The 18,915-nt window shown below is 39.0% G+C and overlaps 1 protein-coding gene across 1 annotated transcript in view; it reads left to right on the top strand.

Annotated features, from left to right (window-relative positions):
- Positions 1 to 18,915, top strand: part of COL28A1 (collagen type XXVIII alpha 1 chain) — a 149,085-nt gene that overhangs the window by 39,453 nt on the left and 90,717 nt on the right. The window contains exons 12-15 of the mRNA XM_037136685.2: positions 2,639 to 2,707; positions 5,831 to 5,899; positions 13,555 to 13,623; positions 15,980 to 16,048. Coding sequence (XP_036992580.2) covers positions 2,639 to 2,707; positions 5,831 to 5,899; positions 13,555 to 13,623; positions 15,980 to 16,048 — 276 coding nt within the window. The remainder of the gene's footprint in view (positions 1 to 2,638; positions 2,708 to 5,830; positions 5,900 to 13,554; positions 13,624 to 15,979; positions 16,049 to 18,915) is intronic.

Genomic DNA, 18,915 nt, shown 5'->3' with positions numbered 1-18,915 from the left:
CTTGCAAAAGCTCAAAGTGTTAGTAAATTATAGAGCGAAGATTCGACTATAATGAATGACTCCAGAGCTATGTTTTTTCCCTGTGATTTCATACATGCTGAAAAACAGATTTAAAAAATGGAGATTATATTCCTACATCATAACAGAAAAAATACCTATTTCCTAAGATTGTCAAAACATTAAATGAGATACTGTATATAAAATGCCAGGGCAGTGCTTGGAAATAGTTGGTTTAAGTAAACAGTGGCTTTCTTCCACCTTGAGGCCCACAGCAGAGAGGTCCTGAATTTCTGAGGAGGACTGAAGTGGTCTAACTGCCGCGACAGCCCTGCACACACTCGCACACACCCACACTGGTACGGAGGTCGTGAGAAACAGAGCCCTCTGGGGCCCCCGCTTCAACCCAGCCCCCTTTGCACATCCTCTGATGGCTGGAGAGTGAAGTAGAGAAACAAATAATACCACGGCAATGTGTGTGTGTGTGCGTGTGTGTGTTGGTGAGGGCTGGGGAAGAATAATAGCAGAAAGGGAATCAAGTCTGCAGTCTTCCTAGGACTATGTGGCCTCTGCGAATTCCTAGACAATCATTCTGAGTAGCATGCCAACTCTCCTCTTCCTGTTCTGTCTCACCCAACTGTAGCGCTGTACAACTGGGATCACTTTTCTAGCACCTCAGGAATCTTCGTAGGAAAGGGGAAGTAGGAAAAGGCAAATATTAAGTGTAGGCCAACACCGGTCTGCACGTCCTTTGTTGAGATGCTAGGCTCCTGAGAAATTAATTTAAGCATGTGAAATCCCTCTGTAAGCTTCAGATCCCTGTAATTTCACCAACACTTAAGAAATATTAAGAAATCTCTCGGTTGCTGCTGGTACTTGACTGAGGCTAAATGACTTGGTAAATGATCAAGGAATTCATTTACTGAATAATGAAAATGGTCACCCACATGCAATATAGTTGACAAGGAGATCCCAGCTTGAGTGGACAGCAAAGAAGTTGTAAGGAAATGGTTCTTCGAAGTAAAAAGCTGGGAAACTGAATATTCTCTAGCACTTAAATCAAACTTTGAGATTAAGAGAACAGCTTGCCTTGGCTGGTGTGTCTCAGTTGGTTGGAGTATTGTTCTATAACTAACAAGTTGCAGAGTTGATTCTGGGTCAGGGCACATGCCTGGGTTGCAGGTTTCATCCCCAGTCTGATGCTGCTCTCTTGCATCAATGTTTCTTTCTCTCCCTGTCTTCCTTCCACTTTCTCTAAAGGCAATGAAAAAAATGTACTCAGGTAAGGATAAAAAAAAGAAGAAAAAAGAAAACAATTTTAAGTTTAGGGAGAACTTTTAATCTGATATTATATATAGGGAAATTCCATGGCCAAGAGCATGTAAAAATTAACAGTGATGACCTGACTGCTACAGAAAATTTAATCTATATAGAGAAATAAGTACAAAATTGAATTTTAAAGGGAAGAAATGAAGTTCATTTATCTTCCAGACTGACTTGTACTCAAAAGGTTGAAGAAAAGGTACTTTCAAATTCAATCCACTTAAATGCCAAAGCATCGCACTTTCCAATCAACTGATTTTAAGATAATCTCTCTGGGACTAACACCTGTGAAATGCATGAGCTTGATGCTCTCATTCAGTTCTATGATGGCCTGACTTCTACTAGATAAAATGCTGCTACATAGTAGACAGCATTACTGAAAATTAACAGACGCCTTGACTACTAGTGACTTAATCATAAGCACTCTTTTTGTTGAAGAATGCTTCAAAGAGAATGTTTGAAAGTAGATAGTCCAGGATGGACTCACTAGCTTAATGATGTTCTCCAGGCTCTTTTAAAGTTTTTTTTTTGCATCATCCTCTTCAAAGGTTGGCATTCATATGAGAGGTTCTTGCCTCATGACTATAAAATAGCTATTGCAGCTTCAAGTAGGAAACAAGAGCCAGAGGTAAAAGGTTCCGTTTTGCATTAAATAAGATGCCCACTTTAATCAGAACTCAGCCAAGGACAAACCTAGAATAAGCAGTGGCAAAGGGAAAGGAGACTCTAGACTTGCATTAGACCAATTATCATTCATTCTATACCTCTTAGGGCAAGGAATAGCTGCCCGTGACCTGAACAGGTCAGAGTTTTAACAGCAAGGAAGGACAGAGGGTAGAACATCATCACTAGGTAGAAAATAAAATGTGTCCGCCAGAAATACTTAAGGTAGATTTGCTGAATGAACAAGTGAGGGATGTCCTGTAACTTTCGTGGATCCTAAAAACTTTGTCTTTGTGGGTCCCTTCATCTGAAAACTATGTTAAAAATAGTGTTTTACAACTGAGTTGACATAAAGACAAAATCCGGACTGAATTCATCATTATGCATTAATTCTTATTGTCATTAACTTTAATTCTGATGTTTAAAAATGCAAATTGAAACACTTTTGTCAGCCCCAAGCACCGCGCCTATAATGCCTAGTGCGGAATTCCACACTGGGTCTATGCCGTTTCCTGCTGGTGTGTAAACTCAAGGGCCGTGACTATGTACTAGGTTTCTTTGTTGCCTTCAAGCCCCTCTCACATCACTGTGAATCTCAGGGGTGCTCCTCAAATGATGCTGAGTCGAGCTAACATATCACCGTTTCTTCCCCTAGGGTGAGCCAGGTCCTCCGGGTCCTTATGGTCCTCCAGGAGTCCCGGGTATGGGACAGCAAGGTATCAAGGTAAAGATACTTGTCTCTTTGCCCAATGATGATTTGAATTTATTGTGGGGGCTGGGGGAGCTGTGACTTCAACTCTGCTCAGCCTTACCCTCAAAGACACAGAGAGGCTGCTTGCAGAAGTTACGTATAGTCTGGATGCTTGGACAATTCATGTCCTGGTCCGGGGAAGTTACCATAAGTATAACCAATGTATTTTGTTAGTTGATTGGAGTAAAAATTTTTCTTGTCTCCAAATACCCACCCTTCTCCCAATGTACATCTGGGTCTGTTGAGTTTTCATGGACTTGAAAGGTTAAATATGCAAAATGTTATTGATTCGTGAAACACTTTAATACATCAACTATCACCTGTGCACATTAAAGAAGCCCACAGGGACAGAAACCAGAAGAACCACGACACTGGGAAGTAAATATTGACAGAAAGGTCCGTAGGAGCTAGAAGAAACTGGAACACCAGCATCCTAGGTCCCCTGCACATGAAGGATGTAATAGAGCAAAGCAGTTATTTTAAAGGAATTTTGTAAGCCATCAGGACAAAAAGACATTGATGCAAGTCTAATGCAGAAAACAGTCCAAAACAGTGCACTTTGGATGTCATCAAGTGTCACCACGGATGCCAGTTACACAAGAACACGCTGAGACTTCAGGGAAGGTGGAGTTTATATTGGCAGAACTATTGGGGAAGGGTTCTGAGGTGATCAGGTGTGAAACAGAATTGAAAGGAGAGGTGACAGGGGGTGACAGAGGTGAGTGGGGGTGGGGAACAGGCAGCATTCCAGGACGGTGGTGATGGGCCAGGAGCAGCATGAGCTTTGTCAGGGTGGTCATCTCAGTGAGCAAAATGAGTAACTCACAGTCCATCCTGCCAAGTACTGCACAGTGGTTTCCAAAAGCTGAACATTCTGATTGCATTTAGACCAGAAGGGATGCTGAACATTTTAGGGTGATTTCTTCACTGAAATTTCAAGCCACTTTTCCTCCAGAATTTTTTTTATCTTCATGACTGAGAAAAGTGTGGACTTCCAGCTAAGATGGAGGCATAGGTAGACACACTATGCCTCCTTCCACAACCAAAATTAAGGACAACAAAAATTTAGAAACAAAATAACAACTAGAACTGACAGAAAATTGAACTGTATGAAAGTCTGACAAACATTCATCCAGATGGGTAAGAGGGGCGGAGTCAGCAGCTGGCAGCAGAAAGGGTTCGCTGCAGGAAAAAGTGGTGGCCGGCCACCCAGGTGCACAGGTGGTGGCTGGCAGATCTTGGTCACACATTCACATGCAGATAAATCAGGCCAAAAATGGGCAGCAAGACAGACCACGCAACCCAGGGAGGGCCCCAGTGCCAGGAAATAAAGCCTAAAAGCACCGATTGAAAACACTTGTGGGGATTGAGGTGCCGGAAGAAACTCCCAGCCTCACAGGAGAGTTTGTTGGAGAGACCCACAGGGTCCTAGTATGTACACAAGCCCACACACCTGGGAACCAAAACCAGAAGGGCCCACTTTGCTTGTGGGAAGCAGCAGAGGGGACTGAAATTCAACTTAGAGTGGAGCAAGCACCACTGTTCCCTCTCTGACCCCGCTCCTACATACAGTGTCACAACCCAGTGACTGGATTTCCCTGTCCTGGTGAACACCTAAGGCTCTGCCCCTCACTATGTAACAGGCATGACCAGACCAAAAAAAATGGCTCAAATGGAAGAACAGATTAAATCCCCAAAGCCAATACTTTTAAGCAACCAAGAGATAGCCAACCTATCAGATGCACAGTTCAAAACCCTGGTGATCAAGATGCTCACAGAACTGGTTGATTTTGATTGCAAATAAGATGAAAAAATGAAGGCTATACCAAGTGAAATGAAGAAAAATGCACAGGGAACCAATAGCGATGGGAAGAAAACTGGGACCCAAATTAATAGAGTAGAACAGAAGGAAAAAAGAATCAACCAAACAGAAAAGAATGAAGAAACAAAAATTTTAAAAAATGAGGAGAGACTTAGGAACCTCCAGGACATCTTAAACATTCCAACATTCAAATTATAGGGGTACCAGAAGGAGAGGGGGAAGAGCAACAAGTGGAAAACTTATTTAAACAAATAATAAAGAAGAACTTTCCCAATCTGGCAAAGGAAATAGACTTCCAGGAAGTCCAGGAAGCTCAGAGAGTCCCAAAGAAGTTGGACCCAAGAAGGAACACACCAAGGCACATCATCATTATATTAGCCAAGATTAAAATGAAGGAGAGAATCCTAGAAGCAGCAAGAGATAAGGGGACAGTCACCTACAAAGGAATTCCCATCAGACTGTCAGCTGATTTCTCAAAAGACATCTTACAGGCAAGAAGGGGCTGGAAAGAGGTATTCTAAGTCATGAAAGGCAAGGACCTACATTCAAGATTGCTCTATGGAGCAAAGCTTTCATTTAGAATGGAAGGACAGATAAAGTGCTTCTCAGAAAAGGACAAGTTCAAGGAGTTCATCATAACCAAGCCCTTATTATATGAAATGTTAAAGGGACTTATCTAAGAAAAAGAAGATAAAAAAGATGAACAGTAAAAAACCCCAGCAAACTCACAATTATTAACAACCACACTTAAAACAAAAGCAAACTAAGCAAACAACTAGAATAGGAACAGAACCACAGAAATGGAGATCACATGGAGAGTTAGCAACAGGGGAGTGGGAGGAGAAGAAGGGGGAAAGGTACAGAGAATAAGTAGCATAGATGGTAGGTAGAAAGTAGACAGGGGGGAGGACAAGAATAGTATGGGAAATGTAGAAGCTAAAGAACTTATGACACATGGACATGAACCAAAGGGGGGAATGTGAATGGGAAGGGGTGTGCAGGGTGGAGGGAAATGAAGGGGGGAAATGGGACAACTGTAACAGTATAATCAATAAAATATATTTTAAAAAGAAAAGTTTGGTGGGGAGCACGGGGCGAGGGGGCTGGGATGGGAGAAATAGACAAAAAACTGTACTTGAAAAATAACTAAATAAAAAAAAGAAAAGTTTGCTTGTTTTGCTATTTGTTGTTATTGAAATCTTTAGAGTATTTTGTGCTATATTTCTTCTTTGTTTAAAAGCTCAAACTTTTATTTGATTATTTCTTTCTCTTAGGGAGAGAGAGGCCAGGAAGGAAGAACTGGGGCTCCAGGACCCATTGGCATTGGTGAGCCAGGCCAGCCAGTAAGTAGCTAGCAATTCTAGATGGAACAAGAATGACAAATATAGTACTTATGTGCTCCTTCTGGTTAGAACAAATGGTTCAATGAATTCATCGTGTATCTTTTTGGACAACAAAAGACAGTAAATATGCAAGAACTGATGCAAGTCTCATTTTTCATGATAGTTGAAATAGGGACACAGATACACAGATGGTTGTACAATTGGCTCTTTCTTACTGTAATCTCTCACAAGACTAATCAGCTTGTTCGAGAAAGTTCTTATGTGTCAAAATTTCCTGGGAGATATGAGATCTGGGTTCTGGTCTAATGTCTGTACTTTGTAATTTACTTTCCTGCAACCATGAGAAATTCATGACAATGAGGACTTCACTCATCACCTAATCCGTGAGTGTGCTCTGAAGCTAGTGTCAATGATGGTAGAGAGACCATACCTCTGTTATGTGCAGAGGTATAAAAAATATTTCTATCTAGAGAGATCTGAAGAGGAAATGAATCAAACATGACTATTCTAGCATAAAAAGCTTCTTCACTTTTCAAGTAATCATTCTCCTAGCAAAGAACAGTAGCCGACTCCCTGGGGTACAAATGAAAACATAGCCGGGCTCCCGATTTTGTTCTGCATCCCATAGGTCCTCCTGTGTCGCTGGAGCAGAAACACGTGCCTCCTGGCCGTACCCTGTGAGAGCCATGGGAGCACGCTGCTCAAGGTTCCAACTTTCCACTAATGCCTGCAGGCACTAATTCAAAGCCAAACACATCTTATGGATGGAAGATACACTAGACTAATTATCTAGCGGTCAGTGGTCAAATTTCAGTTTCCACTAACTAGACAGTGGCCCTAAAGGGAAACTGCTGAGAGGGTAGAAATCAGCTTTCTTGCAGACATTGCTGGTAGTTCACTGGACAGGCTGGAAACTGAGAAGACTGGAGGGACATCAGCTAGAAAGAAAGACACAGGCACATACAGATCGCCATGTGCACAGAGAGTACGGCGGAGGATCTGGGGATTTTTTAACAGAAATGAAGAAGAATCTTTTCATAATGCCCTGAGGAAGTGAGATTAACAATGAAGTAAATAAATAATTTTTTTAATGAGCTGCTAAAAATACAGAGAAGAATTAGTAAACTTCCACCAGATAGACACATCTTAATATTTTGCTATGCTGACTTTAGATTTTCTTGAAAAACCATAAAATATGGATACAGTCAAGTTTACATAATCTCTTCCAGAAAATAGAAAAGGAAAGACAGCAAAACACTGTTTCCTGTTGTTATATAGCAAAACAATGACAATACATAAAAAGAAAACCATAGAACAATATCCTTCATGAATCTAGATACAAACATCCTTAACAAAATATTGGTGAGTAAAATTCAGCAATACATAAAAACAATTATACAGCATGACCAAATTGGGTTCATTCCTGGATGCAAGGCTGACTTAATAATAAAAAATTATATAATACATCGTATTAATTGGCTAAAAATTGCATATAAGATGAAACAAAAGCATTCACGAAACTTAAAATTCAAAACCCTCACAAACTCTGATAAAAACTATCAGAAACTAGAAATAGAAGAAAACGTCAACTTCTACGAAAACAAAGAATAAAATAAACAAAAAAACTACAGTTAACGTTACACTCCATGATTAAATGGTAAAATCAAAAACAAGACAAAGATTTCTGTTTTCACCAATCTTATTCAGTGTAGTATTAGATGTCCTAGCCAGAACAATAAGGCAAGAAGAGGAAATAAAAGGCATATGCATCAAAAAGAACTAAAGCTGTTCCTATTTGCAGATGACATAATGGTATTCATAGAAAATCCCTGGATATCTATACCAAACCTCCTAGAACTAATAGATGAGTTTAAGTTCACAGGATGCAAGTGGAACATGCAAAATCAATTTTATTTCTATATTCTAGTAACAAATACAGAAGCTTCCATCTTTAATTACATTATTACCATTCATTTTGTGCTTGTCACAGATGACTGACTCATAAAAAATAAATTGATTTTAGACTCTCAGGGCGATTTGTTTATTTTTTTGTGCAAGGTTATTCAGAGCACTATCAGTATAAAATACTCTCTGAAGTAGAACTTGTAATTATTTTGAGGTTTAAAATAAAGTAGATGGCATGTGTGAATATTACAGACAATTTTTATTATTACTTAATATATTTATCTTGTTTGCAGTGTATATTAAAAACTTTATTGATTATCCACACTATTTAGGTTATTAAGGAAAGTAATAACATAATGGATAATTACATTTTATTGTGCTAATGTCTGAAATAAAGCATTTCACGGACCAGACTGTGTTAACCAATAATTAGTTTCCTTCATTATATTTTTTTTATTAGAGCTGTTCACTAGACACCAAATAAGTATGTCATAGTTGTAATTGATTCTCATGAACTTTGAAAAAGATAGTTTTTTATAGAAGCATTTCTTTTTAAAAAATATATTTTATTGATTATGCCATTACAGTTGTCCCATTTCCCCCCTTCACTCCCCTCCACCCCGCACACCCCTCCCCCAGCATTCCTCCCTTTAGTTTATGTCCATGTGTAATAAGTTCTTTAGATTCTATATTTCCCATACTATTCTTGCCCTCCCCCTGTTTATTTTCTACCTACCATGTACACTACTTATTCTCTGTACTTTCTTCCCCCTTCTCCTCCTCCCATTCCCCTGTTGCTAACCCTCCATGTGATCTCCATTTCTGTGGTTCTGCTCCTGATCTAGCTGTCCTCTTAGTTTGCTTTTGTTTTAGGTGTGGTTGTTAATAACTGTGAGTTTGCTGTCCTTTCACTGTTCAACTTTTTTATCTTCTTTTTCTTAGGTAAGTCCCTTTAACATTTCATATAATAAGGGCTTGGTGATGATGAACTCCTTGAACTTGTCCTTATCTGAGAAGCACTTTATCTGCCCTTCCATTCTAAATGAAAGCTTTGCTCGATAGAGCAATCTTGAATGTAGGTCTTTGGATTTCATGACTTGGAATACTTCTTTCTGGCCCCCTCTTGCCTATAAGGTCTCTTTTGAGAAATCAGCTGACAGTCTGATGGGAACTCCTTTGTAGGTGACTGTCCCCTTATCTCTTGCTGCTTCTAGGATTCTCTCCTTCATTTTAATCTTGGCTAATGTAGTGATGATGTGCCTTGGTGTGTTCCTTCTTGGGTCCAACTTCTTTGGGTCTCTCTGAGCTTCCTGGATTTCCTGGAAGTCTATTTCCTTTGCCAGATTGGGGAAGTTCTCCTTTATTATTTGTTAAAAAAAAGTTTTCCACTGTTGCTCTTCCTCTTCCCCTTGTGGCACCCCTATAATTCGGATGTTGGAATGTTTAAAGATGTCCTGGAGGTTCCTAAGCCTCTCCTCATTTTTTAGAATTTCTGTTTTTTCATTCTTTTCCTGTTTGGTCATTTTTTCTTCCTTCTGGTCCACTTCATTGATTTGAGTCCCAGTTTCCTTCCCATCACTATTGGTTTCCTGTGTATTTCCCTTCATTTCACTTAGTTTAGCCTTCATTTGTTCCTCTAATTTGTGACATAAATCAACTAGTTCTGTGAGCATCCTGATCACCAGGGTTTTGAACTTTGCATCTGATAGGTTGGCTGTGTCTTGGTCACTTAGAAGTATTGGCTCTGGGGCTTTGATGTTCTTCTTGAGTCATAATGTTTTGCTCTGTTCATGCCTGTTAAGTATGAGGAGCGGAGCCTTAGATGTTCACCAGGGCAGGGCCACCCAGTTGCTGGGTTGTGACGCTGTATGTGGGGGCGGGGTCAGAGAGGGGCAATGGCATTTGTTCCACTCTCTCTCATATTTCTGTCCCCTCTGCTGCTTCCTGCAAGCAAACCTGGCCCCCCTGGTGCTGGCTCCCAGGTGTGTGGGCCTGTGCACCCTCCAGGACCCTGTGGGTCTCTCCAACAAACTCTCTTTGTGAGCCTAGGAGCTTCGCCCGGCACCTAGACCTGGAAAGTTTTTTCCAATTGGTACTTTTAGGCTTTAATTCTTGTCACTGGGGCCCTAGCCTGCTCGGTCTGTCTCACTGCTCGCTCCTTCGCCTGGTTTAGCTGCGTGCAAATGTGTGACCGGGTTCAGCCAGCCGCCTTGCGTCCCAACTGGGCCTGCCCATTGCCAACTCATGCCTGGGATCTGCCGACTGCTGCCTGCGTGCCTGGGTTAGTCTGGCTGCTTTTTCCTGCTAGATCGGGCTCTGCCAGCCTCTGACTCTGCCCCTGTTACTGGTCTGGATGAACAGTTCATTGTTGTCAGACTTCCATACAATTTGATTTTCTGTGTTTTGGTTGCATTTTTGTTACTAAAACTTTGTTGTCTTTAAACTTGGTTGTGCAAGGAGGCACAATGTTTCCAACTATGCCTCCATCTTGGCCGGAAGTCTGTTATAGAAGCATTTCTATCTTTAAAAAGTGATCTGTTGGTACTGTCTTCATAAATTAAAAATATACTGGGTTGGCCAAAAAGTTCATTTGTTTTTTTTTCCATAACATGGCTCTAGTAGCACCAGGTTGTCTTTAATTTTATTTGAAACAATTTGTCAGTTTGCATTGTGACAGCTGTCATATCAGCATGCATTTAAAAAAATCAAAATTGGTGATTTTTGGTGTAGCCATTGTAATATTGAAGATGGAATAAAATAAGCAATATTTTCAATGTATTATGTTTTATTATTTCAGAAAAGGTAAAAATACCACTGAAATGCAAAAAAAAAAAAAAAGATTTGTGCAGTGAACAGAGAAGTGCTGTGGCTGATTGAATGTAGCAAAGTGGTTTGTGAAGTTTTATGCTGGAGATTTCTCGCTGGACGATGCTCTCCAGTCAGGTAGACCAGCTGAAGTTGGTGATCAAATCAAAACACTGAATTGAGAACAATCAATGTCATAGGGAAATAGCTGACAGACTAAAAATATCTAGGTCGATAAAGTTATTGGTACAAATGAAAAAGGTGTCTTTTGTTCATGGAAAAACTAAATGGACTGCTTGGCCAACACAATAGTTCATCCAATCCAAGAGCCTACTGTTCCCTCTGGTTAACAATATTCTCGATCCTGATTGCTCAGCTAGAAAACTTGAGAATATACTGGTGGTGTGGAATATTACTGTGACCATTTACAGTAATTGAGCCTTGGCTCTCTATTGTTTAAATGTTCCCAAGTAATTGCTCATCAGCATTAACCCTCTGTTCCCAGCAGTTTGAACCACATGGCTCCTAAAAGCCCCTATTATTTTCACTTTCACCTTAGCTGATGTGTTCTAGAAATGCAGAAATGGAAGGAAGAAGGTTCAGTCTTTATTCTGTGTAGCATGCCTCTCTCAATATGTAATATCAATGACTCACCCTGAGACCAACTTCTTTATAAAAATGTCCATAAAAAGACATTTGTAGCCACTGCAGGACTCAAGTAAAATAATTTTGGTAGCAATAGCAAATATATTCAATGCTTATTATGAAAAAGCTTTAAATCTCTCTGACTTAATCCTCATATTAATACTTAAGTTTGAGGTAGGTACTATAGTTAGCAACATTGTGATGCATTTTCTGAGCTTTAAAGAGATTACGTTATTTGTTTAAGGCCACACTGATAATATTATGTAGCAGGGCTGGGACTTGAACCTCAGTCCAAATGACAGCAAAATCTGCTTTCAATTATCATGCAAGACTATAAACTCCAAGAGACAGAGAGCAGGTCTGTCTGTTCTTCTTGGAACCTAGCACAGAGCTTGCACCTGCTTGGCATTTGGTGAACATTTGTTGAATGGGTGAAAAAAAGAATAAACAAGAAAATAGACTTCTTGGCCTCTGATATAAATTGTGTTATTTTTATTTGTCATGTCATTGGGGAATAAAATAATTGGCCAGTTTTTTTTGTTAGAGTGTAATGTTAGCTAGACACCATCTGTTTAGTTTGCAATCTAGTTTTCATGCTTGCATTTATTTTCCTCCTAGTTAATTGCTCTAGCATTAGAGCAAGCTGTCTTGAATATCAATGCTTTGATTAAGGACTTGGATTATTTAAAAATAGGCTTTCCTACTCTGGCCTGGTGGTTCAGTTACTTGGAGTGTCATCCCATACACCAAAAGGTTGCAGGTTCTATTCCAGGTCAGGGCACATACCTATGCTGAGGGTTCGATCCCCAGTCAGGGTGCATATGGGAGTCCATCAATCAATGTTTCTCCCTCTCCCTTTCTCTCTAAAATCAATAAACATGTTTTACATCAATGTTTCTCTTCCTTTCTCTTTCTCTAAAATCAGTAAACACATTCTTGGGTGAGGGTTAAAAACAAACAAAACCAAAACACCTACATTTTCTCATAAACATAGCAATTTAAATAGAATTAAACGTTAGCTTTTTATTTTAATTAAAGTCTTTTCTAAATTGGCTATGCATAAATACTAAAGAAGATGTCTTTTAAAATGTACATATTAGGGAAAAGCAAAAAAAAGAAAAGAAAAAGACACTGAGTTCTTTTAAGCTTTCTTATAAGCTTTTTTCCTACAAATCCATAACTGTGCTCAGTCACTGACGAGCATGATGCTCCATCCTGCTTCTGCTTCCGGCTTGAGTAGAAAGCATCCCTTAAATTACTCTGACAACTGCATATCCAGCGCCCACACCAGTCAATGCCGACAGTGTGCTGGCTTTGGAGCTTCTGGGCAGCTCCGTAACCCTTGTTCTGTAACAGGCGTACTTCCCTGGTAAGTGAGCCCTAATTATCTTTTTAGGTCAATTCAAGGAAAAGCTCCAGTTTGTGCTTCTAAGATTCCTGTTGTTAGTCCCTCTTCTACTTTTTGGCCTGCTGGCCAAGAAGAACAAGAGGGACGATTTGAGGCCTTTTAAAACTCCTAGTGTTTAAGTGAATACATTACTGTTGTCTTATTTTTCAAATAGTACAGTTCCTGCCAGTCTACTTCAAAGCCCAAGACAGTGTTTTTTTCCTTATGTGATAAGTTCTCACTTTCCCTAGTGCCTTTCTGAGCAATAGTTACATGGACTTCCTAACTTTAATTAATGCTTCCCTTAATGATTCTATCAAGATTTCTATTTACACATAAACTTCCAGTAAGTTCAACTAGTTCTGGAAAGAATTCAAGTGTGAATCCAAGTTTGTGAGGATAGAAGTTAAAAATATGTAAATAAAAGCCATGTTTTAAAACAGCTGTGCAGTGATTTCTTCACGAGGCTCCTCTCATAATTAAACTATTAAATTACTCTGCATTCTTCCTCAAGCCCTACAATCCTAGATTTTAGCCTTTCCTTAGAATTTATTTTCTATACCTTATTCTGATGTCTCACTTAATTTTCATTTTCCACTAACTTGAGGACATCAGAGTAGAACATCCTATGCCAACCAAGTGAACAAGTATTTAATACAATGAAGATATTATTTTTCACAACTCTATGATTCTACTGATTAGTATGAAGCTTACCAGGAGGATTCTTACTAATGACTTATATAGGTAGGGCTCCTTCATTGCTGTGTCCACATGAACTGAAATATAACCACTTTCTTTCTTCTTCCCTCCTCTTCTCCCTTCCTTTCCCCTCCTCTCATTATTTTTTATTCTCTTCCTATTCTTTCTTTTATCCTTTTCTCTCTTCTCCCATTCTTCCTGTTATCCTGCCCAGGGTCCCCGTGGTCCTCAGGGAGAACCAGGAGACAGGGGCTTACCAGGAGATGGATTTCCAGGACCAAAGGTAACAATGCCTTCTTGTACCAGGAAAAAGTGCTTTGTCTTGCATAGTTACAAGTCACAAATTTTTAAAAATGTGTCCAATTATTAGAGGTCAAGTATCCCCAACTTCACCAACTTCACCTTGTTAAATGAAAGAATATGTAAATTTTCCCTTAACATGAAACCACAGTGAATTTTGTAATCAAAAATCTCTTAGCCTGTAGTCATTAAAGCCACAGTGATAGCATCTTTATGCCCAGTAGTTAAGTTACAGAGTGTAGCTATGACAAAGCTTTACTCACAGATTTGTTTTGTGAAACACAGATAAGAAACAGTCTAGTAAACCAACTGATAACAGTATTGGCATCAACACTGAATATGCTAAAAAGGAAAATGTGGCTGTGAAGAGGGAACTGGAATTACCTTAATACCATAAGGAGCAATTAAGAATTTAATTGTTTCCACTGCTTTCCACACAGAATTCTTGGAGCTCAAGTTCCTCTAGACCAGGGGTTGGCAAACTTTTTCTGTAAAGGGCCAGATAGTAAATATTTTAGGCTTTGTGAACCAGATGGTGCTGTTGGAACTACTTAACTCTGCTGCTGTAGCATGAGAGCAGCCATAAACGACATAGTATAAATGAACGAGTGTGGCTGTGTTCCCACAAAGCTGCGCTCACGGAACACGGGCAGGGAGCTGGATTTAGCTGTTGGGCTACAGTTTGCCAATCCCTCGTCTAGGCTGTTTCCTCACAATCTACATTACATTTGCCAAAGGCCACATGGGAAATGATTGTCCAAGATACTTTTGGCAGCATCCATAAAACTTCAGAGCAAGTGAGGATAGATTTTGGATTCTTTCTTCTTTCTTTTGGGAACTCTGTCCCCCAGCACACATAGACACACTGCCCAGAGAAGCACATGCTCTCTCCAAGTGACTAAGACCTTCTCCTGCGTTCAGTCAGGTCACTGAGTTCTGACCTTCTCAGTGCAGCCCCCTGCTCTAAGACTGCATCTCATTCTTGGCCTCTCCATCATGAAATATTCAATGATCCATGAGAAAACTGAATCTCCATAGAGGAAAATTAATTAGCTAAAGCAAACAATTCATACGGTGTTTTCAGAGACAGCTGGGCTGAATTTTCAGACAGATCCCTTTTAACTAGCAAAATAAATGTGTCATAATAAATGAAAATAATATCAATATGTTAGATAGAGGGGACATTACTAATGCCCTTCACTAACCAAATGTCACTGTCCAATACAGAGACTAGCAATTTGGCACTGCCTATCAGAAAGATTTCTAATACCTAGTTTCTTGAAATTTTTTTTTTGTTAATTTTTATGTATGTGCAGTCCAAAAACCCTGGAAAACTTAAATAGCCAGGGTTATTTCTCTTTATAATCTGTTTTTTAAAGATAAAGAAATAAATGAGAAATGGATATGTGAAACACTAAGATGGCATGTTGGAGAGCAGGTCCTAGTGACAAGTTCAGCTGTCTGATATAATGACACAAAATAACCCATGACAGGGCATTGCCCTCCAGCTCATCAGAGGAAGGACACACCGCATTCACTGTTGTTTTAGGGTCGACTGCATGAACTATGCTGTGGAAATGATCAGAAGGACTCACTGTTCAGAATACTTTATGCCCCAACCAGCAGGACCAAACTACTTGGGGCTGCTTTGCAATGATATAGGGCTTAAGGGATTATATCATGAATAGAAGGAGACACAAAGATATATTTTCCTGTTGCCTAGGTTTCTTGCCACTGTTCTTTGATTCTACTCTTGGTTCAAATAAATTCATGAAATGAATGCTATTTTGGATTGTTTACATGGTTTATTTTTCATACATATACAGTGTTATGACTTCACTGATAATACATTATGATTAGAGTTATTCACAGATGTCCTGTGATTTGATCCAAAAGACTTTACATTCTTTTAAAACTAAATTTTCAATGAATATTTATAAATTCTGACATAAAGCATGTCATAAATAATTCAACTCTAGCAAGCATTAGTTCACATACCAATATGAGAGACACATTTCCATGGTGTGGTTGTGGCACTGTTGGGGAAATGGAGGGTTGATTCAGTTAGATGTGCCATGTGATTGATTAGGCCCCCCATCTCCCAATATTTCTGGTTATAGTAGGAATAGAGCTCTTTTCTAACTTTAGTGATATTGCATATGTGTTCTGCTGGGACAGAGTCCTTCCTATAAGATGAAAATTTTTTTTTGCAAGTTACAAATCTTGGAGTCCATTAGAATTACCCATGTGCAGTGATCAGTGAATTTGGTTGCTTTGAATGGTTTGTTTTAAAATTCTGATTTTTATAGTGCACTGATATCTCTCCCATATACTTTCAGGGTGAAAAAGGTTCTGAAGGACCAATTGGCCCCCAAGGATTACAAGGCTTGTCAATCAAAGGGGACAAGGTACTGCAAATAGGCCATATAATAGAAGAGATGCCAACAAAGTTATTTTTAAAAGTTTTCATTATATATGTACATTTATGAACCATACACAACCTGACAACTATACCACACAGGGTCTATGGGGTCAACGTAATTCTAAATTATGTATATGCAAGGTATCTTAGTGTATAGGGTGAATTATGATCTGGAAATTCTCAAATTGTATATCTATAGTAATGTTTCATTTATTTAAGTCCTGACTTCCAGTTACCCTATCTTCACCCAAGCAGCTTTGGGACCAAATATTAATAAAAGAGACCTCTGCTTAGTAAAGAAAATAGCTGTTAAAAAACATGACCTGACCTTGTTACAGAGGCAGATATCTACTCTTAGGTGCCCACTCAAGAATCTTACCTTAAAATGGGGTGAACATGAAACGCATCACTTAAGAAAACTGGCATCCATGCCTCTGGCAAGGATCAACAGAAATCCACCTACAGTTACCAAATTTAGGTTTACTGACTCATTGCAGTGGGAGACCACATCCCCTGAGGAACCTATCACAATGCAGTAAGAAGATGAAAGATTTGTTTTCATAGGATTTGGGCTTATGTTAGGTGATTTGGCCATGTATTCGGTGAAGTGGATGCTATAGGGAAGTGGGTAATTTTAAGTTTGGGCAATTTAATGAATCTTACCTAGAAAGTGAGAAAAACAGAATCAGGTTTAGTTGTAATTGGTAAACAAGTAGCACATACTCATTTTAGCCAGTATAGGAGAACATCTGGTCATTTTTGAGGGGTTCGGACATTGTTTTTTGTTTTTGTCTGTGCTCAGACATAACTACAGTGAGGTCTTGCTTTTGTCTTGCTTGCGTCATCACACTGAATGGCCATGCGAGACACTGGTGTTCTGCAAAATTTTTTATGTTCAGTGCCATGGCCTACCTGCTATTGCTTTCTTCTTTCTTACTAGTTACTTGTTTTCTTTAAAACAGCTGCAAATTACCATACCCAGATTAGAAGTAGGGGTGAGGTCAGAGATAGTAGCTACAGGAGGCTAAGGCCCTAATACCAGTGGGAAGGGAAAGCTACCAGAGAGGGTATAAAATGTACAAAAAACAGAGACCTCATAAATATGGAGTCATTTATACATCAACCTCTGAGCATATCATTATATTATATATTATATTAGAATAATGATTGATATTCAAGATTATCTTAGGTATTGTGATTCAAACTTGAATTACTCATTTCTTTGATTTATTGGTAGCTGTCTCTTCTGGGAATCTGTATTTAAATAGCAGAAATAGTGGTAAATAGTGAGTTATATAAATTTCAGGTATAATGTAATTCTTGGTTGTAACTTCAGTGCCAGAATACTCTGAAAATATATAAATGCTCTTTCTTCCTTTGGAGCAGTGAGCATTGAGCACAACTGAATTTTTTTTCAATGTGTTCAGTAAATTAACTTTAAAGTACTGTTGACATTGCATTTTTTATTTTTACACCTGGAGTTCATGCAAAGAAAACACATCAAAATATTAGGACATTTTCACAGAGTAATTGCAAAGCCTTCATCTGTTGTTCCCTTGTTAATTCACACCGACTTCCTTTTCCCTTTCCTCCTTTCTTCCTTTCCTATTCTTTTATACATTAGATTCAGAGACTTTGCTGTCTGTGCTTCAAGTGGTAAGATAAATATGTCTATGTTAAGGGCTCTCAAATACATACAATTGTACCAAAAATGAGGTAGTTTTGGGACAGATATTTAAATGTAAATAACAATGCACAAAAGACCACTCTCGTGGGTATATTGGATAGTTGCAGGGTTATGACCTGGGTCCTGAAGTCAGAGAGCGGACTTGAATCTCGCCTCCGCCATCTAACACCAGTTGTGTGACTGGGTGTTTCTCAGCCTCACCTGGAAAATGGGAACGCCTGCTTTCAGAGGGTTGTTGTGAGGATTTGGTGAGATAAAGCACGGAAAGCATTTAGCACAGCGCCTGCCGCAGGATGAGCACTCAAGTTATGAATCAGAATGACCCAGTCCTGAATTAGGACTTCATTACATTTTCCTTCCATGAGATTTACTTAGACTGGGGATGGATGCAAAGTGAAACGTTCAAAAGCATATTCCAGGGCATGTTTTAGTGACAGGTCCGATATACTTTTTAGTATTGCATAAAGTATAATCGATCAATATACTTCCATTCATAAAAATATATTTGTTTGGCTCAGGCGTTGGCACACTATGGGGCTGGCTGTCTGTTTTTGTAAACACAGTGTTATTGGAACACAGGTTCACCTGGTCACTCACGGACAGTTTACGGCTGCTTTCATGCTGCCAAAGCCGCAGTCACTAGTTATGAAAGAGACCTTATTATGCCCGCTAGCATAAAATATTGGATGACAGACAGAAAGATGGATGAATGATATTGCTCTTCTTAGTGATAACATTGGTTTCCCAAATTTATTTCATGGGAAGGAAAATTAGGTTTCTTCAATTTTGTTGTATTTAACTTAGATAATTTCTTAATTTTCAAAATGTATCTTTGGGAAGATTTGAAGGGAAATGTATTTAGAAAATTTTAAAGCATTTTCTTCAATTTCTTTCTTGAATCCTAATTTCCTTGTACCCTCTGAATGTTATACTCTTAAATACTTCTGTTATAATCTGAACAGAAAGTATTTGTGTTATTATAATAACCATTCAGGAAATTTTGGTTCTTGTGAGAAAAATGACTGATAAATATACATACTGGTACAAATTCTCACCAGTTTAGACTAAAGAGTAAAAACATCATTAACTATTTTGGCAAATTTGAACTAAACTGCTTAAAAGGAAAATGGAGTTTGCTAATTTTCCATGTCGAATTTTTATATGAC

The sequence above is a fragment of the Artibeus jamaicensis genome, unplaced genomic scaffold (assembly GCF_021234435.1).
Source record: "Artibeus jamaicensis isolate MK-2021 breed Jamaican fruit bat unplaced genomic scaffold, CSHL_Jam_final contig_923, whole genome shotgun sequence".
Classification (NCBI taxonomy): Eukaryota; Metazoa; Chordata; class Mammalia; order Chiroptera; family Phyllostomidae; genus Artibeus; species Artibeus jamaicensis.
Note: the sequence above shows the minus strand (reverse complement) of the source record. Positions and strands in the feature narration are given on the sequence as shown.